The sequence below is a fragment of the Ursus americanus genome, chromosome 12, assembly GCF_024610735.1.
Source record: "Ursus americanus isolate L20-20 chromosome 12, mUrsAme1.1.p, whole genome shotgun sequence".
Classification (NCBI taxonomy): domain Eukaryota; kingdom Metazoa; phylum Chordata; class Mammalia; order Carnivora; family Ursidae; genus Ursus; species Ursus americanus.
In genome coordinates this window covers 44,796,910-44,822,228 of record NC_142138.1, presented here as the reverse complement: position 1 = coordinate 44,822,228, position 25,319 = coordinate 44,796,910, and the positions used below count along the sequence as shown (strand labels likewise).

Genomic DNA, 25,319 nt, shown 5'->3' with positions numbered 1-25,319 from the left:
ATGATCTGGGGTCATGAGATCAAGCCCCCTGTAAGCTCCGTGTAGGGCACCTCACTCAGCAGATTGTCTGCTTGAGATTCTCTCTCCCTCTCCCTTTGCCCTCACCCCCTCACTCTCTCTAAAATAAATAAATCTTTATGGGGTGCCTGGGTGACTTGGTTGGTTAAGTGACTGCCTTCAGCTCAGGTGATGACTCTGGAGTCCCAGGATCAAGGCCCATGTTGGGCTCCCAGCTCAGCGGAGAGTCAGCTTCTCCCTCTGACCCTCCCCCTCTCATGCTCTCTCTCTAATAAATAAAATCTTTAAGAAATATTTAAGAAATATATAATTGTATTTAAGAAATATATAAATAAAATAAATCAATCTTTTAAAAAAATTAGTACTCTTAATTAAGTTAGTGCTCTCAAAGATTACACTTATTATTTAGAGAGCAAATGGGCTTCCTGGCCCTAAGCTAATCTGAAGAATCACTTAGTTGTTGGTATATTCATGGGTATAACGTTGAAGAGTGACCTCATACTATTCTTAGCATATAATTATGGTTTAAGTACTGAGATAATTTAGCTATACCTATATGTGCTCTATTATATTTGGAAGAAGCAGAACTGGACCAAACTGAACTTTTATGGTTTATTTTATAAATGGTATTGGAAAATCTTAATCCATAGAATCAAGAAATTATAACTGTTAATATTAAATTTTTGTATGATACAAAAGTATTGTACATTAATCTACTCAGAAGAGTCTCTAAGATCCAAAAGCAGGAATATTCAGAAAACATATATTATAACTTAACTATTCTTTATTCTTTCCTGTATGCTGTATGTAACGAAATTATATTATTGGTAGTAGGCACTGAGTAAAAGGGAATGGCCAAGTAAATGAATTCTCTTGCATGTCAACATAAAATAGGCACTATTAATACCACTTTAAATTTACATGGCCATCTTGCCCTTTTCATATTGATTCTATAGGATTCTTACTTCAACCTCAAAAACTGGCCTGTGAGCAGGTGGGGTAGCTAATACTAGCTTTCATTTCCATATACTATCTCTGTGCATAGTACTCTGAGTAATACATGACTTCGGACTTTTTAAAAAACTTCCTGTTTAGATTTGCTCCTTTTTTTACTCCTAAAACAGCACTGGAGTAAACCTTATACTGCACATGAAGATGTACTAACAAGTATTGTATCTATGAGATAAGTTTAAAGAGAGACTGTTAAAATTCTTACCTAAGCCTTTAATGTCTACAGCAAAATGACTGTCAACAGAAAAGGAATGACTTGTACTTGTTAATGTAAATTACATCATATATTTAGAGTAACAATTAAAAGAGGGTTAGCAGCTAAGAAAAGGTGGAAATAAGGCAAACAAAAAATTTTCAGGTTAGCACTATGTTTTTCTGATAGATCTGTATTCAAATGGAACAGACAGAAATTTTACACACAAATACTTTCCCCTTTTTTTCTCTCAATTTATTTCTGTACTTCTGAAAAGGATTGAGGAAAATGACCAATATTATTCAGAATTAGACAGTTTATTCACAGGTGGCAAGGAAAATACAATAAAGTGCTAAAAAGATACTATAAATGGACAGCAGTCTTTTTGTTGTATTCCCAGCTTAAAGGTAAAATCTGTTTCGAATCTCAATTTCTCTTGGGTTTTACTATGCCTTCATTTAAGCACAGAAAACAATTAATTATAGGCTTGTGTGACTTAATAGATTAAACATTTTTGAGAACTGTTATTTTATCCCATAATTAATGGCCATTAGTTTCCTGAATTTTTCCTCTTAAAAATTCTTAATCATTTCAGCCACCAATACTGTCTTCCCTTCTGATAGTATTAATACCAAATGACTATTGACAGGCTGGTAGTGCTAAAGACTGGATCTAAAGTGTGCTTTCACTAAAAGATTCAGAGAGTAGTATTCAATAAGTGACTGAGATTTTTAGCCAAAATCTCTCATATAGGCCTATTTAAACTGAGGCCTGTCTAACTGCTTATACAAAAATTAAGAAGTCTGTTCTACAATATGGAGAGACACCTGCAACAAAAGAGGGGAAGCTTCAGCTACTTAATGGTTATGTATTTCTTCTACTGTAGCATTTATTTGGAGTGATTCTATTGTAACACAGCTAAGATTATTAATAACACACATCAGAAGAAGTGATCAGGATCATCGATTTTTTTTCCACAGTTCTACCTTAAACCATTATTTGGTCTTGTGCTAACTGGAAGACGTGAAATGTAGTCTGGAAACTTTATTATGTAGAAACCTGTTTTAGAGATTTAATAAGCTGCTTCTTTAAATTAGGAGGACTTAGAATTAAAAGATCCTGAGAGACCCAACTTGTAGGGCCCCCAGGGTTGATGAGTGTGAATGTATAAAGATACTTGAAGGGATATACTTTCCAATGCCCCCAAAGCATGGAGGAACTTTATGCGCATTATCTCATTTAATCCTCACCCACAACCCTATGAAGTCAGTGTTATTATCCATATTTTGTATAGAGAGAAATGGGTTCTCAGAGGTTGAGTGGTTTGTGAGGGGTACAAAGTTGGGAGTCTTTCCATTTGACACTGCAGGAAAGACAAAAGCATTAATAATTTGTATTTGTATTTAGACTCAGGCTGGTATTATGTGCATGGAGCACGTGGCTAATAGAGGTTTACACATTTCCCCTTGCTAAATGGTCCCGAGTTGAGTAAAATCATAAAATGTGAAGAACTGCAGTACTTTAGGGAAGTGTGAAATAAAGAGATTTAGAAGAGTTACAAATCTTGATGTGTGATTCAATGGCTGTCTTTTGGAAAGCAAACCTCAGTATGTGTCTGAATCATCAAGTATCTTTCCTGTCAATGTGACTGTATGAAATAAAGAAAACCTGAGTCAAAATTAAACTTTCCATAAAGAAGAAATATTATTTCTGGGAGTTTTCTAAATTGCTATATAAATCTCAGCACTCCCCAGGAATTTCTGAATGGCTAAATTCTGTGTAATGTTTGTGTCCGCCTGACTTGGGAAGTTCATTCTCCTTCACAAAATTGCTAAAAGCTGAAAGATATAATATCCAAATCTTAGTCTGGATTGGGGCCCTAAACCTAATAATGTAATTCTTGGTAACAGTCAACTCTATAAAAGTATTCTCTCTCTCTCTTTTCTATGAATATAGTTGATTGCATTTTTGCCACTTTTAAATTTAAATTTTTTAATTACTAAAAATTCATTTATTTCACAGTCTAATGATCATCACTGTTATCGATTTAAAAATGTAAGGACCTATTCATATTTAATTTCTTAACATGAGGTTCCCCCTGTAGAGACATTTCCAAGTTTTCAAGTTATAAAAAAAGGGGCATAGCTCTGAGGCTATCTGGAGTGCAAAGCAGGAAGACTGAACAGCCAAGGCAAACTGGGGGAAATGGCCCCTGGAAAAACTGCCTGGGTTTGTTACTTGTCCAGGCAGTTGAGTAGTCTAAGACATGGGGTTCCTGGACTTTTGAATTTCATGGACCACTACAATTTCAGATTAGATTTGGGAAATGACAAAAGATTGTCAACCCTGTGTGTGTTTTACATTTTTACTTTAAAAAATAAAATTCAAAAATTACTGCCTCTATTTACCATCATTTTATAAAAGAAATAATACAACCCCCCCAAAAAACATAATTTCAGAATAAGAGTTCTTTAAATCAGTATTAACAACTTATATTTTAAAAAATCACCATGTAATATTTTTCTCATTTTATGCAATATTTGTGAAATGTTTGTTGTGAGACCAGCATTTCAGAATCAACAGTCCAAAGCAAAGATTCCCAAATATTGATCGTTAGTTAAGAAGCACCTAGGGAGTTTTAAAAATAATGAATCCTAGGACTCAACCCCAGAACTACTGAATCAATCTCTGGAGTTAGGTACCCAGTAATTTTGTTGGGTTTGGGAACATTGGTCCAAAATATATATAAATAAGTACAATTTTTTTTAAGATTTTATTTTTACTCCAGAAAACGAATACTGAACTGTATGGTAAGTAAAATTTAAATTGAAAAAAAAAATTTATTTTTAAGTAATCTCAAAACCCAACTTGGGACTCAAACCTACAACCCAGAGATCAAGGTACACATGCTCCATCAACTGAGCCAGCCAAGTGCCTCATAAACGAGTATAATTTAGGCAGTTTTTCATAACAGTTATGTCCAATCTGGTTAATGCAGGCAACAAAAGCTCCAGGAAGAAAGCCTTTGTGAAATCAGTGGAAGTGGTGCTTGGAGTTCAGTTATGTTTATATGGCAGATATACTAAGAAGAGTACATCTATCTTACCTCAGTGGGTAAGGTGTACTAAAAACAATAATATGCCAGGAGCCAGAGTGTTGGCAGGAACTAGGAAAGGTTAGTAGGGCCATAGTTCTCCAGCCCGATTAAAGTACTCAACACAGGCAAAATAACCAAGAAGAAACTAAGACAAAAATACAGATTTTTCACTGGGATGTCCATGGCATACAGTATTGTTACTTAGAGTTACCATCTCAGCAAATTCCAAGTTTGGGATTTGGAAATGTCATTTGTTTTAAACCCTGTGATTTTAAGCTCCCTAAGGATTAGCTAACAAAGTGCTTGACACAGTGTTCATGCATAGTAAATGTTCAATATATATGCGCTGAGTAAAGTCAATTTTTACTTTAAGACATTTTTTTAAACTGTATTTTTCTTCCACACTTGGAAAAGGTTTTGAGATTCTGGAAAATGTACATAATTTAAAATAGGATAGGGTTAACAGGTTTAATATATCACATTCATGAGTTCAGAACAAGGACCTTTTCCTTGCAGAAAAAAACATTCACAACAAAAGTAATTAATACACAGATCTTAGTTATCAAGAGTTGTAGAAAAGAACAAAAGTGTTTATAATTTTGTTAAGGCCCTAATATTTGACTCTGCAACACCGTTAACATTAAGTTTTTTTATTAGGTTTACGTTCCAAACATTTTTCTTCAACTGGTATCTACATTAATGTGCTTTTCAGTATATACCAGTTCATTTTGGGAGACCTGGTTGGCAGATGAAAGTTAACCCAAGATTGAACATTTACCACCAGCAGTATATGTAAGGACATAGAATAGCAGAGCAGTCTAGAATTCAGGTCCTGAAGCCAGACAATCCGGATTTGAGTCCCAATCCCACCTCTTACTGGCTCTTGCACATTGCTCAAACTACTGAGTCTCTGTGTCTCATTTTCCTTATCCATAAAGTAGGGAATAATAATAATACCTACCTCATAGGGTTTTTTATTAAAAGTAAATGAGTATGTGTAAAACATATATGGTAAGTGTTCAATATATTGCTTCAACTAATTTGGAACAAGTACTGACTCCAGTTTTACAGACCTTTCTGACTTCTTTTTTAAAAATTATTTATTTATTTATTTATTTATTTATTTATTTATTTATTTATTTGAGAGAAAGAGTATGCAAGCCAGGAGAAGGGGCAGAGGGAGAGAAAGGGGAAGCAGGCTCCCTGCTGAGCCCAGAGCAAGATGCAATGTGGGGGCTCCATCTCACAACCCTAAGATCATGACCTGAGCTAAAACCAAGAGTCGGATGCTTACACAACTGAGCCACCCAGGCATCCCTGTATATGCAATTTCTTTGAAGAAATTCAGAGTTTTTTAAACTACAAAAACTAAATGGACAAACTGAGTTCAAGCCCCACAGTGGGCTCCACGCTGGGCATGAAGGTACTTAAAAAAAGAAAAAAAGTTCAACAGTCCACAATATGGTTCTCAGCTAGGGTCAATTCTGACCCCTCCCCACCCAGGCGACATCTGACAATATCTGGAGACATTTTTGTTTGTTTAAGTAGGCTCCACACCCAGCATGGAGCCCAACACGGGGCTTGAACTCACAACCCTGAGATCAAGACCTCAGCTGATATCAAGAGTCCAATGCTTAACCTACTGAGCCACCAGGTGCCCCTGGAGACATTTTTGGATGTCCCAACGGTGAGAGGAGGGAAGGGGGATTGCTACTGGTTTCTTGTGGGTGGAGGCCAGGGACGCTGTTAAATCTCTTATGGTACAGAGGACAGCTCCTATTCTGCCTCAACAAAAAATTATCTAGCTCAAATGTCAATACAGCCAAGTTTGAGAAACCTAGTCTATGCTTCTTCTAGAAGATACACTGGTAATCTTAAGACTGGAAACCGAGATATTATACGAAAACTACATAAGAGAACAGGAATGCTCTGAAGTGACCTGGGTGCAAAGGACACATGAGAGAAGCAGGGTGTCCCCTTTATGAGCCCTCACAGGTTTAAAAGATACATAAATGAGACAAAGCCAAGAGAGTTTTAAGTTAATCTTTAAAGAATGGAAAATGAGGGTGATGAGATTCTGGGTCAGATGTTAAAGAGAAGATGACAGCAGCCAAAACTTGGAATTGGAAATGTGTGGTAAGTACTGAAAACCAGTAGTAAGGGAGGTGTTTGGTCTCCATGATAAACATTTTTAGCACAAAGAAATAGAATTTGAGAATCAAGGATTTCAAAATTGTAATATAACCAGAGATACACCATTTAATGTTTCTGCCTCAAGATAAAGGCAACAGGGATGTTAAAAACAAGACAACTAGCTCAAAATGGATTCACTTATGCTAAGTCCCACATAACCAAACTGAGACTTAATTACAGTTTTGGCTCTCCCAGAAATGAAATCTTAAACTGGTCAATCAGGAATCACTTGATCAACATTAGATAATCTGCCTGATAGACCCCTGTCAATTCCCTAAAGGAAAGTAAACTTGCAATAACCAATATGCTATTTTGACTAGTGTAACTTCCTTGTTCCTGCTCCCTTCTGCCTATAAAAGTCTCATTTTGTGCAACTATCTGCTAGATTGGATCTTGCCTGACTCATGAACTGTCGAAAAACGCCAGTAAAATGTGAGCACTGTGGAGGAAGTCAGTTAGTTACTGCTGGAGAGAACCCAACTACTTACCTCTTTTCATAAATCTTACAGGTAAGCAAGCCAATGTAAAGTAAGTCCCCACTTCCGATAAAACATCAAGGCGGAGAGGGTCAGTGTTAAGTAGTCTCATTCGGTCTATCACAATAATCATTTCCTTGTAAGCATCCTCAACTCCTTTCCCCTTCTCTTGCTTTGTTGTACTTCTGAAAAAATCCAACCCTGGTTATATACAAATGTCTAACTCCTCCATAGGCCTGTATTGAGTCAGCTGAACAGAGTTGGAGAAATACAGCCATCCATATTACTTGGTCTCACTTTTAAATTTTTGACCACAAAACTAAGGAGGGCCTTCAGGATTGCCCTTTAATCCTACTACATTTTCCTGATCTGTTCACTCTCCCACTCTTCACAATTTGCCACCTCCTCTTGTTCATGAAACCTCCAGTGCCATCTTTCCTCATTTTTAACCAGTAATGTAGATTCTAGTTTCACTAGGAAAATTGAAGCAATCTATAATTACCTCATCTTCACATTATTAAACTATCAGCCTGCGCTCTACCTTCTCTCTCCTCTTTTGGTCCCCGCTCCTAAAGTCAGTTTCTTCATTTGTGCACTGACCCCATGCCATTTCTTACTTAAGTACATTCTAAAATTGTACCCTCTTCCACATTATCAATTCCTCAATCCTCTAGATCTTTCCTATTCATAAACATACATCCCATTAATATCACCCGTTAAAAAAAAAAACAAAAAACAAGAAAGTCCCTTACTCCACTACCCCACCTAGTCCCATTTTATGTTTCCTTTCTTAGCAAATTCCTCCAAAGAGCTGTTTGCATACTTGCTGTTTCTACTTCTCGCACCTCCCATTTACTTTTTTATCCTCACCCTCAAATTCTTTACTACGTATTTTCTACAAACATGGAAATTCTCCTGCATGAAAATATAACCATCAAAGCCAGAAAACTAACAATGATGCAATACTGCCATCTAATTCTCAGACCTCATTCAAGTTTTGTCAATTGTTCCAACAATGTCCTTTAAAACAATAGGACCAGGCCTAGAATGATAGGTGACAATACTGTCATGTTTCTTTAGTGTCCTTCAATCTTTAACAGTTCCCCAGTCTTTCCTTATCTTTAATGACCTTGACACTTTTCAAAGTTTCAAGCCAGTTATTTTGTATAATGACCATTAATTTTGAGTTTTTTGATCTTTCCCCATGATTCAGATTAAGCATCTTTGGCAGGAAATGATGCAGTCTGCTCATTGCCTTCCGTCAGGTGGCACATGACTTCAATTAGTCCCATTACTGGTGATGCTAACTGATCACTTAAGGTGATAACTACCAAGCCTCACCACTGTAAAGTACTCTTTTTCCCTTTGTGATTAACTGTGAAACTATGAATTACCTTTTTTATCAAACATTCAATTTATTTATTTATTTTTGTCAGTATGGACTCATGGGTTCCTATTTTATTCCATGGATTATCATTCATAACGTCATTATTTTGATGCTTAAACTATCCCACATTTGGCCAGTGGGAGCCCCTTCAAGCTGGCATCTGTTTGACATGTCCTCACCATTCTTTGAGCATCTCCTTACCTGTAGAACAAGATAGTTCAGGCTCATCTTGTACTTTCCCTGCCCTACCTCCGGAATTAGCTATTTCTCCAGGGAGCTCTGGTCGCTTTTAATGGTGAAAGATGTATCAGATTCTGATCAAGGAGGTGAGAGTAGAGCTTGGGAGTTTGTTTTATTGTTACTGCCTTTAAATTCCCAAGAGGATTCTAATGGTCACCCAGTTAGTTTTAAGGTCAGCTAATTAACAACAATGTTTCTCAGCCAGGGGTAGGAACCACAATCTCCAGCAAAGTTTTATAAAACTCCAGATGGCTGACCAACCAACACCCCCACAATTTAATGAATCAGAATCTCAAGCCAAACCGGCCAAATAATCAAAAGCTGAGTGAAACTAGAGAGGAGCTGTTGTTGTTGTTCAAGGGTATGTAATCCACAAAATAAACAATATCCTCTGGACAATCAGAAGTTGCATGCAGAAACAGATCAACATTTTACCTAACCAAGAAATAATTAGGATAGAGGAAAAGAAAAAAGGAAAGAAAAAAACCCACATACCTTGGTATTAGACCTAGCTAATATAGTCAAAATACTAAAAATAACAAAAATGTGACTTCAGTTAACAACTAACATTCTATCTACAATAGAATAAGTAAAAAGTAAATAAACACTACTGAAGCATTTATTACCTCGCATCACTAAAAAGGAATATTGCCATTAGTCTTTTTAGAACAGATCTGAAGAACAAAGTTATCTTAGTTCCAGACATTAACTAAATTCTGCAGTTAAAATTAAAAATTCAAAAGGTCATGTATGAATTATATTGAAGTTTTCATTACTTTTTTTTTTAAGATTTTATTTATTTGACAGAGAGAGAGACAGCCAGCAAGAGAGAAAACACAAGCAGGGGGAGTGGGAGAGGAAGAAGCAGGCTCCCAGCGGAGCAGGGATCCCTGATTCCTGGGATCACGCCCTGAGCCAAAGGCAGACGCTTAACGACTGAGCCACCCAGGCACCCCTGAAGTTTTCATTATTTTTAAATATCTCCTAGACTCCACCTTTCCTAGCCTTTCATAGCTGAAGCTACTGAGATCAAACAACACAAGGTTTCTACTTGAAAATGACAAGTGCCACCATCATGGTCAGAGCTAAAGGAAGAAAGCCAAGTGGGGTGCCACTTAGCTGAAAAGTTTCCTAAACAAAAAAGAGAGCATGGCTTAACATTTACACTTGGATTTTAAGTTTCTCAAATTAAATGCCAAAATCAAACATCTCTTAGTCTGAAAGAGTGGCTGACAAGTTCAACGAGAAATATCAAATATAAATACAGTATCTTCTTAGCATTGCAATTAAATTTTTTTTCTTAATACAGCACCACTGCCATCAACACTGGTTTTTATTTATATTTTACTAATACATAAAACCACAGCAAATTAAGATGAACAATAACTGAAACTGAAAGATATTTCTCCAAAGAAGATATATAAATGCACATGAAAAGATGCTCAACATCATTTGTCAATAAAGTAAATGCAAATCAAAACGCAATGAGATATCACTTCATAGCCACTATGATGGCTATAATCAAAAAGTCAGATGATATGAAGTTTTGACAAGGATGTGAAGAAATCAGAATCCTCCTATTTTGCTGGTGGGAATGTAAAATGCACAGTTTGAGAGTTCCTCAAACAGTCAAACACAGAGTTACATATGACCCAGCAATTCCACTAAGTATATGCCCAAGAGAAATAAAAACTTATGTCCACACACAAACTTTTCCACCAGTGTTCATAGCAGCATTATTCATAATAGCCAAAAGCAGAAACAACCCCCATGTCCATAAACTGATGAACACGTTAATAAACTGTGGTATATGCATGTAATGGAATATTACTGAGTAATGAAGAAGGTGAATTTCAATGATACATGCTATAACATAGGTAAGCCTTAAAAACATTATGTTTATTGAAAAATTCCAGTTACAAATGACCATATATTATATGATTCCATCCATATTAAATGTCCAGAATAAGCAAATGCTTAGTGAAAGGGAGTAGATTAGTGGTTTTCTAAAGCTGAGGTTGAGGGCAAGAGAGAAATAGTTACCCCTAATGGGTACTGGCTTTAAGGTGATGAAAAGTCCAAAGAAAGATCAGTAGTCAGAGGTTAGAAAGAAGGGAGAATAGGTGGAGCACAAAGGATTTTTAGAGCAGTGGAAATACTCCGTATGATATCAGAATGGCGGCTATGTCATTATAATTTGCCTAAATCCATAGAATGTACAATATCAAGAATGAACCCTAATGTAAACTATGGATTTGGGTAATAATGATCTGTCAATGTAGGTCCATCAATTGTGACAAATGTACCACTCTGGTGGAAGATGCTGATAATGGGGGAACCTATGCATACCTGGGAGCAGGAGACATATGGGAAATCTCTACCTTTATTTGGCTGCGAACCTGAAACTGCTAATTTAAAAAGCCTATTTAAAAAAAAAATCAGTAGTTGGGTAGGGAGGGATGAACAGGAACAGCACAGGGTTGTTTTTTGTTTTTGTTTTTGTTTTGGTGGAGGGGAATAAAAATATACATAAGACAAAATTTACCATCTTAATCATTTTTAACTGTACAATTCAGTGTTAAGTACATTCATATTGTTGTGCAACCATCACTACCATCCATCAGCAGAATTCTTTTCATCTTCAAAACTAAAACTATACCCATTAAACAATAACTGCTCATTCCCTCCTCCCCTCTGCCCCAGTGACCACCATTCTATGTTCTGTCTCTATGACTGTAACTACTCTAGGTACCTCACGTATGTGGAATCATACAGTATTGTCTTTTTGTGGCTTATTTCACTTACCGTAATGTCCTCAAGGTTCATCCATTTTTGCAGCATAGGTCATCATTTCCTTCTTTTTTAAGCTTAATAACATTCCATTGTATCTACATACCATTTTGCTTATCTATTTATCTGTTGATCAATACCTGGACTGCTACCCTCTAGCTACTGTGAACAATGCTATAAAGGTAGTTGTAACAATCTCTTTCAAGACCCTGCTTTCAGACCACCTGACTTGCTCAGTAGGTAGAGCACGCAACTTGTGATCTCAGTGTCATGAGTTCAAGCCCCACTTTGGATGGAGAGCTTACTTTAAAACAAACAAGACCCTGCTTTCAATTCTTTTGGTAAATACTCGGAAACGGAATTGCTGGATTATATGGTAATTCCTTGGTTAATTTTTGAGCAACCACCATACTGTTTTTCACAGTAGCTGAACTATTTTACATTCCCACCTACAGTGCACAGGTTTCTAAGTTCTTCACATCCTCACCAACACTTGTTTTTTTTCTGTTGTTTTCACAGTAGCTCTCCTAACAGGGGTGAGATAGGCCACAGGGGATTTTTAAGAGGTGAAACTATTATTTATGATCTTGAAATGCTGGATACATAACATTATACCTTTGTCAAAACCTACAGAACTTCACAGCACAAGGAACGAGCCTTAGTCTATGCAATTTTATTTTTTGAGAGAAACTACAAGCCGGGGGGAGGGGGGAGAGAATATCTTAAGCAGGCTCCACACACAGCCTGGAGCCCCACATGGGGCTTGATCTCACAACCCTGAGATCATGGCCCGAGCCAAAATCAAGGATGGACACTTAACCAAGAGAGCAACCCAGATGCCCCATCTATGCAATTTTTAAAAAAATCACTGAGAAAGTAAGAGGATCCCAAGAAAGAATGCAGACTGAGATTTAAAAAAAAAAAAAATTCTAACTGTATTATAAATGTATGAAAAAAGTTCACTGAAGGGGATGAGGGAAATAAATGGTGCTGACCTAAGTAACTGAAAATTAAGAGTCTGTAGAACTAGAGGGAAAAGGAACTGCATATAAATACTGTACTCTAGTTGATAAAGTTGTTTCCCAGAGGGCCACAGGTTAATAACACTGATATTGCTATACTACATCTATACTGAAACGGAACTATTGAGCAAATGGATGGCAGCCAAAGGGAGGTGTCCCAAGTGGGAATTTACAGATAAGCAAGAAGAGGCTAGAAGGATATATACAAATGGATTAGTGTTAGAGACATCATTAAATATTTAATTTAATATATAGACGGTTACATATAGAAATATTTATATATACAGTACACTTACACAGCTTAGTATATACACATATATTTCTTGGTTTTATCAGCTGAAAGAGACTAAAAGAATAAAACTGCAGTAGCAAGCACATCTACCTCCTATATCTTGGTCTCTAATACCATTCTCCAATAAAAGGAACCAGGGCTCTTTGGAGAAATGGCCGATTCAAAGACTGGGACAGAAAATATGCAAGATGAGCCTGGAAGTAAAGTTGTTCTTTAAAAAAAATCTTTATTGGGGTGCCTGGGTGGCTCACTTGGTTGAGCATCTCCGACTCTTGGTTTCGGCTCAGATCATAATCTCAGGGTCCTGGGATCGAGCCTCGTGTTGGGCTTCCTGTCGGTGGCGAGTCTGCTTCCCCTCTCCCTCTGCCTCTCCCCCTGCTCAAGCACGCCCGCTCGCTCTCGCTTTCTCTCTCTCTCTCTAATAAATAAGTCCTTACTGATGGAGATGTGTTACAGTGCTGTTACGGCAGCCAACTGAAAGCACTCCCAATGGTCACAGCTAGAACAATCTGAGCAACAAAATAAATGAAGCAGCATTGCATTATATCCTTGAATCCATACTGCTATAAATGAATGAATAAATTAATAAATGGGGGAGAAGAGATAAATTTTCCATGCAAAAGAATTCCAAATAAATTATGTAGCTACTCCAACCATAAAAAAAGGGAGCATAACTCCTTTCTCTTTAAGTATGGGCTACGACAGTGACTTCCTTCCAGAGAGTACAGTATAGAAAGAGAGGGAAAAATAACTTTATAGTGAAGAAATCTGACAAACACTACTTCAGCCAAGTGAGCAAAAACAATATCGACAGTAATAAATCCTGTTGATGATATGTACCTTTGAAACGATGTGATAAAAATGGCACATCATCATCCTCCCCAAAACCGTAACCCCAGTCTGATCACAAATAAAAACATCAAACAAATTCCAGTAGAGGCACCCTGCAATATACCTGACCAATACTCCTCTAAATTCTCAAGGTCATCAACAAGGAAAGTCTGAAAAAATGGCAGACAAGAAGTACCTAAGGAGACATGACAACTAAATGTAATGTAGAACAGAAAGACATTAGGTAAAAACTAAGGAAATCTGAGTAAACTATGGATTTTAGTTAACAAAAATATATTAATATTCATTATCTGTAAGAAATGTTCCACTCTAATGTATCAATTTAAAGAAAGAAAAAAGAAAAGAAAAGAAAAGCCAAGTGCCCGTAACTCCAAGCTGAGGGCCTCTTACTTCCTGGAGTCAATTTTATAGCTTGATATTATACCTACATGACTAAGAGACCCGGGTCACTACAGGAGATCTTTATTGTTTCCAACATCCAGGAAAACTTTCTCCCCACAAAATAAACTTCTGGACTTCTTCTTCAGTCCCTGCAGTGCCTTCCTTCACTCAGCCTGAGGTTAGGTAAACTTCAACAAGCCCTGACCATCAATTCTGACCATTATGCAAAACACCCATCTATTCTGGCAGGTGATGTCACCACGGCATGGTATGGCAAACGAAAGGTGGACCATAAACTCCAGGTAAAACACATAAGCCCTTCACCACCAAGCTCTTAAAATGGTGGTGGGCCATGTTAGACTCTGAAAGACCTCAACTCTAAAATATCTGCTTCATCACTTGTATTGCTGCCTCTTCTTAACCCCCTTGCTATTATTCAAATATCCATAAATAAATATGCATGTGTGTGTTTTGCCTCTATAAAGCAATCATTAATTCCCTGAGGACAAACACCATAAATTCTGTATTTTGGGGTACCTTATACTTATTCCCCTTTTCTAATAGAACCCTACTTTTGTTCAGGTGGCAATGTGCCCAGCTTTGGACAGTGAGACCTAAGGGGAAGTTTGTTGTAGAAACAGTGGGAAAACTTTTGCCTTCCGGACAAAGAGGCAGACATATTTGATTTTGTTCCTCTTTCTTTTTCTTACTTTTTTTTTTTGGCCTTAAATACAGACATGATTGTTGGAGCTGCAACTTGCAATTGAGGGAAAGTCCAAAACAGTCCTGAAAGTGCTAAGTTCATAAACCCAAGCCAGTGACTACCCCCCAATATCTTGTTATATAAGTCAAATAAACTGTTTAAACACCTGTTTAAAAAAAATCAGGTTGTGGCCCCCAGCACCATAAACAGCAATGATAAATGTGACTTCAAAAGAAAGACTACAGTATACCTCCTTAGCTTTCAGAATAGGCTTGGAAAGGAGGTAGAAGATCTAATAACAATCCCAGGGGGAACTATTAAGCAAAAACCCTTAAAGGGATCAAAAACTTCAAACAGCCCAAACTCTAAACTTAAAGGTAGGGCATATCAGAACTCAGTATGCCCTAATCTTGACAGACATCTTTCCAGGATCCTGGGATCACAAAATATTTAAGGAAAGTCTCTAACATGAAAAACAAGAACCAAAACAAGCAAAAAGGGAAAAAAAGCAACTTAAAGGCTACAAATAGTATGCAAGGATAAGAAAACTAAACACAATAAAGCAAAAAACCTATTTTTGGTATACACGAAGAACTAAAAGAAGATAAGCAGAAGATGTTATGTTAAAAGTACATTGAGAAAACAGGGGCTCCTGGGTGGCTCAGTCGGTTAAGCATCCAGCTCTTGATTTCAGCTCAACTCTTGATCTCACGGTCATGAGTTCAAGCCACACACTGGGATCCACACTGGGCATGGAAACTACTTGAAAAAGTGGGGGAAAAAAAAAAAGTACACTGAGAAAACAAACAAAAAACAACTCTTAGAAATTAAAAATGCAATAGCAAAATAATTAAAAATTCCATGTAACAATTTTCAGTTTCCAGTAGTAGCAGGCTAGGTTTTTTGATCACCTATCACTATACTACTGGATAAAAACTTTTAAATATGGATAAAATATATTCCAAAAATGTAAAGCGTCAAAGACAAGCCAAGATAACAAGGAATTACAAAGTCACAAGCAAAAAATGAGAATCCAAAAAGGGAAAAAAAAAAAATAATAAGCATATAAGCTACTTTGGCCCTGAGGATGTTTGCCAATCCTGGAAATCAGGATCTTTGTTTTGATATCGTAGCACAAGATAGGGGGACGGAAATCAAAACCCGACAACCACACAAAGGAATTTCAAGCCCTGGTTTAAGGTGGTCCCAGACTAGGAGTGACCCCAGGCACACAGAAGAAAACACAAATCCTACAGAAAATGAAATACCACAAACTAACCATAAAGGATGATTCTCACACACAACATGTTAAATGAAAGAAGACAGATGAAAAAAATATACATATATATTGCATGATATTATTCACGTGAAGTTTAAAAAAAAACCTACAAAAGTAGGGGCACCGGGGTGGCTCAGGTCATGATCCCAGCGTTCTGGGATCGGAACCCACATCGGGCTCCCTGCTCAGCGGGAAGCCTGCTTCTCCCTCTCCCGCTCCCGCTCCCCCTGCTTGTGTTCCCTCTCTCACTGCCTCTCTCTGTCAAATAAATAAATAAAATCTTTAAAAATAATAAAAATAAAATTAAAAAACCTACAAAAGTAATCAAAGGCAATACAAGACAGAATAGTGGTTACTTTTGGGCAGATATTTACTGGGAATGGCATGAAGGAAACTTCTGTATCTTGATCTTAGTGGTAATTACATGAATGTGTTCATTTTGTTTAAAAATCTTAATGTTGTACTCTAAGATTTGTACACTTTAATGTATGAATGTTATATCTTAATGAAACTTTAAAAGGATGAAGGTAAAAGAAGGTCATTTTCAGATTCAAAAAGTTAACAAATGTTGATTATATTCAGCCTTGGCAAACAGTAAAAGATGTTAATTTAGTTCATTATCTAAGTCTAGAAAATTGATTCAAAAGTTATAGTTTGTATTTATTAAAAAGCTGTTTGCCATAGCTGTTGCAATAATTTTGATTTTTATAATTTGTAATGGAAAAAAAATCTCAACCACCACTAACATTTGCAAAAATCTCTCAGAATCAACACTTGTACTCACTAAAAACCAATCTTTTATGTCTTCCCAATTCATTAAGTCTCAGACAATTTACATATTACTCTTACATGATCAAGAGAATGTTAACTGTTCTCATTTTTAGAATCCAAAGGCTTAGGGGCGCCTGGTTGGCTCAGTCAGTTAAGTGCCTGCCTTCGGCTCAGGTCATGATCTCAAAGTCCTGGGATGGAGCCCCACATCGGGCTCCCTGCTCAGTGGGGAGTCTGCTTCTCCCTCTGCCTCTCACTCGTTTTCCCTTTCTCTCGCTCTCTCTCTTTCTCGTGCCCTCCCTCACATAATAAAAAAATCTTCAGAATCCAAAGGGTCATAAAATAAGCTATCACTAAAAAATAATCATTTGTACTCAATCAAGGAAATGAGAATTCCAGACCTAAAAGAGAAAATTTTCATATGAAGAGGTACAATCAGTTTTATTTCCGGATTATAAAAAGGATCCCTAAAAGAGGCACCTGGCTGGCTTAGTCTTTAGAGCATTGACTCTTGATCTCAGAGTCATGAGTTCAAGTCCCATACTGGGTATGGAATCTACTTAAAAACAAACGAAGGATCCCTAAAGTTAAACAAAGATAAAAAACTTACATCCTGGGGGAAAAAACCTAAATACCCTTAGTATTAAAAACATAATCTGAGGATAGAGTTATAGCAATTCATTGATTTCCTCATTCAACAAATATTTCAGTGCCTATTATATGCCCATTACTTTTGTACAAATTAGGTATACAGCAGGGATACAGCAGAAACGAAACATAGGACTTTCACTCTGGAAACAACAAAATAATGGTGTGGGGAAAAACAGGAAAATCTGACTCTATATAAACATTTGTATTTTTTCAAACTACAATACATAATACTAATACTTCACATATTTCATGAGGCATTGTGAAAGTCTGATGATTAGTTTTCTACCAAGAACTTAAGGAAAAATTGCTAAGTTCCAAATATTAATAACTAATTTGGATTCAATAGGGACATTTTACAAAACTTTTATTCTTATTATTCTAGATTTCTTTCTCTTGGGCTCTATACAATTCTAAATGCTGAATCCCACGTTACAAAAAGCAATCAGACATCATCTTACAATGCCTTACAGCAGCTCTCTATTGTGTAAAAGAGGTGGTTTTAAAGAACTAGTCTATGAAAATCCTGTAAACATAATCACAGAATACAACTTACTATAGGGAAAAAAGGAAAATGCTTAAAAGCACAGGTGACAATATTAAAATTAACTGTATCAACAGATTATTTTTAAGTACAATCAAATTTTAGAGCACACCATCAATTAAAGGTGGTATTTCAAAATATTCCAAAATACTTTTGTTATGTGAGAAAATTAGTGCATAAATCAGCTCATGAAGCTATTTATCAGAGCAAAACTGGGAGGACCAAAACTTACTACATTTCCCAATGAACACCTCTCAGCCTCAGAAAAAGCACCGGAACTAAACTGATACAGAAGTAAAAATATTAACTCACAGATACGGGAGAGAAGGAAAAACGGTATTAACAAACAGCAGAAATAACATATATTTAAAAAATACAGCTGATATCAAGGCCAATAACACATTGTTAAAAGAACGAACACCCTTCAAATATTCTTGCAGAGGTGATAAAATCAATAAATTTTCATCTTTTAAAACCCAAGGGGATTCTTTCTCCTGCCACCAAAGCATTTAGAAGGAAGAAATAATCCCTTCTACTAACACAAAGTACAACTTCCTTCTGTGGATTTTTAAATGTTTTTAAATGGTCTAAAAATTGAGTTTATCATATGCTAATAAATAAGTAACACACCTCTCTCTCTCTCTCTCTTCCATGAATGTAAATCAAGCATTCAGCCAAATCAACCTCTTAGCCTGGTCCCACTCTACCCTGCATCACTACTTTCCAGCCATCCCATACTCAGATTCAAGCCAAACGTAACCACTACACTCAGGTCAATCCAGCAAACATTTACTAAAGATCTGAGTAGCAACAGGCTCTATGCCAGGCAGTGTGCTGACAGGGGAAAATATAGCAATGAATCAGACAACGATTAAGCAATGAATAAGACATGATCTCTGCCCTCTAGGAACTTAGGCACCTATATGCAAAACCCTCCTTAATTCCAAAGCCCATGCTAAGTATCTTTTTGTCATATCTGATATACATAGCCTGGACTAATACATGGAACAGCTTTTGTTTCCTATAAAACAAAACCTTTATATAATCTTTTCCCACTAGTTTTTAATAAACTGTAGGTATGACTATGTTCCCCAAAACAGAATTTTTTTTTGCTATTGAGCTAAAAATGTTTAAAGACTGAAGACTAATAAATAAGACAGCACTTGTAGGTGCCATAATTATGAATCATTACTATTCTCTTATTTTCTGCCGGCAAACAGGGGCTCATATATAGGAAAAAGTAGGTAAAATAGGTTTTTTTAAGAATTTTATTCATTTATATGAGAGAGAGCAAGCGAGCATGGGGGCAGGGGGAGCAGACTCTCCGCTGAGCAAGGAGCCTGTTCCCAGGACCACAACCTGAGCCAAGGCAGATGCTCAACCGACTGAGCCACCCAGGTAAAATAGGTTTTTAAGTGTCCAGCCGAACTCACATTTATAGACTGGGGAAAGGAGAAAGAAAGTGAGTGTTCCAAAATAAAGGCAGGGAAGGGGAGTGGAACTGAGTGGTTTAAGGAAGCGGCAAATGCAGAGGAGAGGGATAATTGGTTAGAGGCCATTCTCCAGCTTCCACCTTAACACAGTCAGGACAGAATGGTGGCATAAATAGGTGTCTTGATTCACTCTCAGCCTCCTTAACTAAGAATAGCTGTAATACAATGTTGAACACAACAATTTCTATCAACAAAATGGAATATAATATACAAATATTTATACCATGACTATTTTTCCAAAGGTTTGAATGTACAAGAAATAACTATAACATAAGGTGGTAGTCCCATAAGAAAGATATTATCCAGAATGTGCACTCTGGAGAAAAGGGGGATTCAGAAGAACTGGTCAACAGAAGACATTCTGCACAGTTATGCCAACATAGAGGAGTATTGTGGAGTTAGGAAAGAGTATCACCTCAAAATGACTCTAAGTTTCCTCACGGCAGGACCAATATTATGAGCCTTCATAAATTTCACCATACATTCACAGTGCTCCCCATAACAGACACTCAATAATCACTTTATTGTTTAAACTAAATTCCTATAGCAATTTCATGGCCTTTGAAAAAAGTAATACCATTAATTAACAAGGAGCTTTCGTTGTCAACCTCCTCTACTTGGGTGAACAGATTTTCCAAAAAATGTGAAGTAATGTTCAAGTCAGTATTACAGAGACAGTCTAACCACTATGGACTACCATGGAACTACACTGCTGTCTTCTAGACAAATCTATTAATGTGGTCTAAGATTTCTTCAGCTATTTCTGCAGTCACATCACAGACCTGTAAGTCAGATAAAGTCACAGAACTACCTTTAGGTCAGTTTTTCCCCAACTGTAAAAAGTTTTTAAACCAAACACCTTAACTTCATAATCTTGGTTTCAACTTATTTAGACATTCTTAAACCGTTATCTAGACCACTTTCTATCACCAGCTACAAAGGCCTTCAGAACCATAAAGACTTCCTCCAGGATGCACTTTTCAATCAGTAATCAATGTTCTGGGTAAAGAACTATTAATCCAATTGGGCAAAATACGCATGATCACCTACAGGCATTGTTTTAGTCAGTGAAAACAGAGAGATTAATCCCATTCTACACTCCAAGACTCAAAAGTCTAATTCACTTACAGCACAGATATTAAATAAATTCTATAAGGACAAAAATAAAGAAGGATTAAGGGTTAAGACTGGGGTATCCAGGGGCGCCTGGGTGGCACAGCGGTCAAGCGTCTGCCTTCGGCTCAGGGCGTGATCCCGGCATTATGGGATCGAGCCCCACATCAGGCTCCTCCGCTATGAGCCTGCTTCTTCCTCTCCCACTCCCCATGCTTGTGTTCCCTCTCTCGCTGGCTGTCTCTATCTCTGTCGAATAAATAAATAAAATCTTTAAAAAAAAAAAAAAAAAAAGACTGGGGTATCCACTAAATCTATTATCCAATTCAAATTTTTAAATTTCTTCCAAAGAGTATGAGCGGGGTGCCTGAGTAGCTCACTCGGTTGAGCATCTGCCTTTGGCTCAAGTTGTGAGACTGGAGTCCAAGATCGAACCCTGAGTAGGGCTCCCCACTCAGCAGGGAGTCTAGCCTGCTTCTCTCTCTGCCCCTCTCCCTGCTTGTACTCTATCTCTCAAATAAATAAATAAAACCTTGAAAATAAAAAAAGAGCATGAACTTTGTCAAACGCACTTAAGAATTTAATGAAAATAACAATGGCTTTTAAATTACACACTCTTAAAACTAAGGGCCAAAAATCACATAGAGGAAACTAAGGCATAAAAAAAGTTTATAAGACCCAATAAATTAAGTCAGATACTGAAAGCTACCTTCTAACTTACAGAAGAGTCACCTCACTTCCCTTGGGGAGCAAATTTCTGAATAAGTCATGATATGAATATAGCGTGCTCAGCCATACTTTTTTCATATCTATATACACACAATCCACGCACGATTTTTTTTTTCTGGCAAAATTTGGCTCCTCAAAACAGCAAAAAATATCTCCTAATAAAAAAAACTTCTTGATTAAACACAAAACTTTTCCAACTCTAATTTTCTTCCTTGTAAAAAGAGCTAATAATTACAAAATCTGATTTGTGAAATCATTGATTCATACTCGGACTCTTTTTGATCCAACCATTCTTCCCATGATGATAAAAAAAAAAAATCAATACAATAAACAACACTTAAGATGCTATCTTTTAATTATGTTGCACCCTGAAGAAATGAAGACACTGTCAATCTCTTTGATATTACGCAGAACACAGAACCCAGAACTAAGTCTCTAGCATATATTCAATGCTTACTTAAATGCTTATTTGGAACACATGAAATACCTTGAAGCACAGCTCAAATCAAGTACCAGCTAATTCATTTCCCCTCACAACCACACACAGCAAAGTCTGACATAACCCACTTAGCCTATCACTATTAGTTCTGTCCCCCAGAGTATTTAAGTGATTCTCTGTTTTATTACTTTATTCTCAAATTTAACATAAGACTTAAGAAGCATTAAAATAGCAATGAAACTCCAAAGAATATAAGAAAAAAACTTAAGTTTGAGTGCATAACTGCATTCATATTTTTGTAACATATTCCCAATAACTAAATCTTTGGGATAGTAATGTGATCCTAAACATGAAATAATAGAACTGGTTTCTAAATTCAGAATTTCAAGAGAATTCTCCTAACCTCAAATTCCTCAATGACAAGAGCACAGTATAGGTGTTTGTTACAATCCACTGGAAGCACAATATCCTTATTCAAAACAGAACAGTAAAAACAGAAAATCCAGTCAAATTTTTCTAAGGTCTTTTCTGGTCCCAACAACAGCCCTCTACACCAACTTCTATTTACCTAAGGTTTAAGCATCCAGATGATACTAGCTGATTCTCTATCATTTAGTTTCTAATAAATCTTTCCCTCAAATCCTAAAATCACTAAAAAGTTTAAAACATGGTGCATTAAACTTTAAGAGGAAACAATTTAAAATCTTTTTTTCATAATTTCCAAAAGGATACAAAATAATTTTTAGTTAACAGAAATTCCCATCTCTTCTACAGTTTACCTTTCCAAATTGCTGAGAAATTATTCAAATGCTTAAAGTAACTAACCAAATTACGGGGGGGGGGGCGGTGGAGATTGCTAATCACTTCTGAATGCATTATATTCTTTAATTATATCTTTAAAAAAACTTTTAAAAATCGCGTTTTAATCTTCACTAAAATACTCTTTCTCTTTACAACTGTTTTTCTGTAGTATGATAGAAAATGCTTTTTAAATCGAAAAGTTAAATCTAAATATTACTCCATTCTTCCTATGTGTACTTTAAAAAAGTATTCTGAGTACATTTTTGCTTCCTCTGAAACGTGGATCATTTAATGTGTAAAAATAAAAATATTTACTAATTATAAAAATGGAAAATAAAACTATATCCATCACTTTAATTTATGACGCACTATAGTCAATTATAAAATGTACAAAATCAAGGGAAAAGACCAATAATGCTTGAGAATCTAAAGGGTTAAATTTTACATAATTCATTTACTACATAATCCTCTCTAATATAAGAAAAATTAATGCTATCTAAGAAACGAATGTCTGAGGTATTTTCTCTTGGGTGGTGTGTTTACAGACTGGGCAAACACTTGTCTTGAATGTTGCAGGAGATTCCTGGGCTGGCTAAGTGTTCTACGAGATGAACTCTAAAGTCTCTTTCAGTTCTAAGATTCCCAATCCGTGAGTAAGAGATGAAAAACAACCGAAAAAAACATTTTGCCGTTCAATTAACCAATCTACCTTCATTCGCATCCTACATGCTCCTACCGAGACAAAAAAAGTTCTTTCTCCCCTCTCTCTGCAGTGGTTTCACAAGACCCTCGTTAACAAAAGGCACGGAAATGTACACAGGTGGGATAAAAAGGGGAGTGGCTGAAGCCAGGCGGCTCTCGGGACAGCGCCCCCACGCCCCGGGTCTCTCGGCTGCACCTGAGAAATCACTGCCCTCCACACCTCCACCCTTGCGAAGCGGCGTCGCGAGCGAATTCTCCGACCTATAACAGTCTACCCGCACCTTGGCCAGACACTGGGCATTGTCTGAAACCTTCAGCGCCCAAGAAAGGCAAGGAGGAAAGAAAGAAAACGGGGAGAACGAGTGAGAATAAAGAACAGCGGAAGGGGAAGTAAAGCATTCGGGAAGCCCTACGCTCCTTTTGGCAAAATTGGCTTCCCCGTCGATACATCAATTTAATTCAGATTCCGAAAGCCAACCCACCCCCCCCCGCCCCCAGCCCAAGGCAGCAACCGGGGATAACCCAGCCGGAGTCCCTGAAGCCACGCGCGGGTTCTGGGCGCGCACACACACACAGGGAGAGGGAAATGGGTTTGGGGGCTGGGCCTGGCTGGCCGGAGGCCGGGCTCGGAACAAAGCCGCCTGGCTCCCCCTACCTGGGGCGAGGGCGGTGGGCGGCGCCTCGAGGCTCCCCGCACCTTCCTGGCCCGGCGACGCCCTCGCCCCAGGGACCGTCGCCCGGGCTGGGGGCCGCAGCGGGCCCCCCTCTCCGCCCGCGAACAGCGCCCCTTCGGGACAATGGGCCCCCTCCCCCGCCTCGGGGCGGAGAGATACAAAGGGAGAGGAGCGCGGCCCGGCAACAAGCCAGGCGTCCGGAAAGTGAAGACGGAGGAGAGAGACAGGGAAAGGGAGAGGATGGCGGCGGACGCGGGAGTCCGCGGGTCGCTCTTCCCGCCGTCCAAGGCGCTGCCCTCAGCCCCGCCGAGGCGGCAGAGGCGGGAGCGCAGACCAGCAGCCACTCAACCCCGGCCGAGAAGGAAGAGGGGTCTGCACACAAAGAAGAGTGGAGCCCCCACCCTCCGCTAACGCCAGAGGCAGGGATGGCCCAAAGCGCTCTGGCCGCCGACGGTCAGCGGCGCCCGCCCTGCCCGCGCCCCTCGCCGGCCGGAGTCCGCGCGGGGCGCCCCTCACCCAAACTCACCCACAGCTCTGTGCCCCAGCTCATGGCGGAACTTGAGGCGACTCGGGCCGTCTGGCTGCTCCGCTGTCCGTCCGTCTGTCGGATCTGCCCTTAGTCTGTCCGACCTCCCACTGGCTGGCCGACGGGCTCGCAGCTCCACCGCTCGAGCTCCGAAGGTGCCGCCACCGCCGGGCTCCCCAGTGAGTGAGAAAGACGCGACTGGAGAAGCCGCCGCCGACGCCGCGTCCCCGCCTCCCAGAGCCGGCAGGGAGGGGGCCCGGGCCGAGGGGAGGCGGGACGCGGAGAGGGGAGGGGGCAGGGCGCGGTGCACCCTGGGATCGCGGCGGACCCGCGCTCGCCGGGCCTCCGCGGGCCGAGTCCCCTCGCGGAAGGGTTTCCCACGCTGGTGGTTCGCCCGCTAGGTCTCTTCCCGCCTGCCCTTTGGCGCTCGGACAATCCCACCGCCGCCGGCCCTCGCATCTCTGTCTTCAAGGTGGAAAGGGAGAGAAGGGAAAGACGCCCACCACTCTTCTCTGCCCTGAGACCGCTTAGATGAGGCAATTCCAGTCACCATTCCTTCGTGCCTTTTGCGTCCTCCACCTGGAAGAAATCCTGACATAGATGCCTCTTACAAATCCTTGGGTTTACGTAGTCGGAGATTTTTATTTTTTTTAAAGTCTCGATTGGTAAGTTGATCTTGGGAATCACCAAAATGTGTAGAGGTTGAACGTCAAATGTGAATGCAACGTTCCACGATTCTATTTTTAATAAAACATTTTAATTTTATAAGTTCTGTCAGGAAATCATAAAAAGAGGCAGATCTTTTCAGCATTCATTTTGGGATGTTGCCATAACAAGAGATGAAAGACATGGACCAATGTGAGCCGAGCTGTCACCTGCAGGAAACGAGAACTGAGCTTGCCCCAGCTGCAGGTTGCCCCAGCGGAGGAATGGGCACGGAGGAAT

At 38.6% G+C, this 25,319-nt stretch overlaps 1 protein-coding gene across 3 annotated transcripts in view; it reads right to left on the bottom strand.

Moving 5' to 3' along the window:
• Positions 1–24,616, bottom strand: part of FNBP1L (formin binding protein 1 like) — a 99,394-nt gene extending 74,778 nt beyond the window's left edge. For 2 of the 3 annotated variants that reach the window (XM_045801760.2, XM_045801761.2), the window contains exon 1: positions 24,375–24,612. In XM_045801760.2, coding sequence (XP_045657716.1) covers positions 24,375–24,398 — 24 coding nt within the window. In that variant the 5' untranslated portion in view covers positions 24,399–24,612. Of the gene's footprint in view, positions 1–24,374 lie in introns of all 3 variants that reach the window. The other variant, XM_087866108.1, reaches the window with a different exon arrangement.
• Positions 24,617–25,319: the final 703 nt, after the last annotated feature.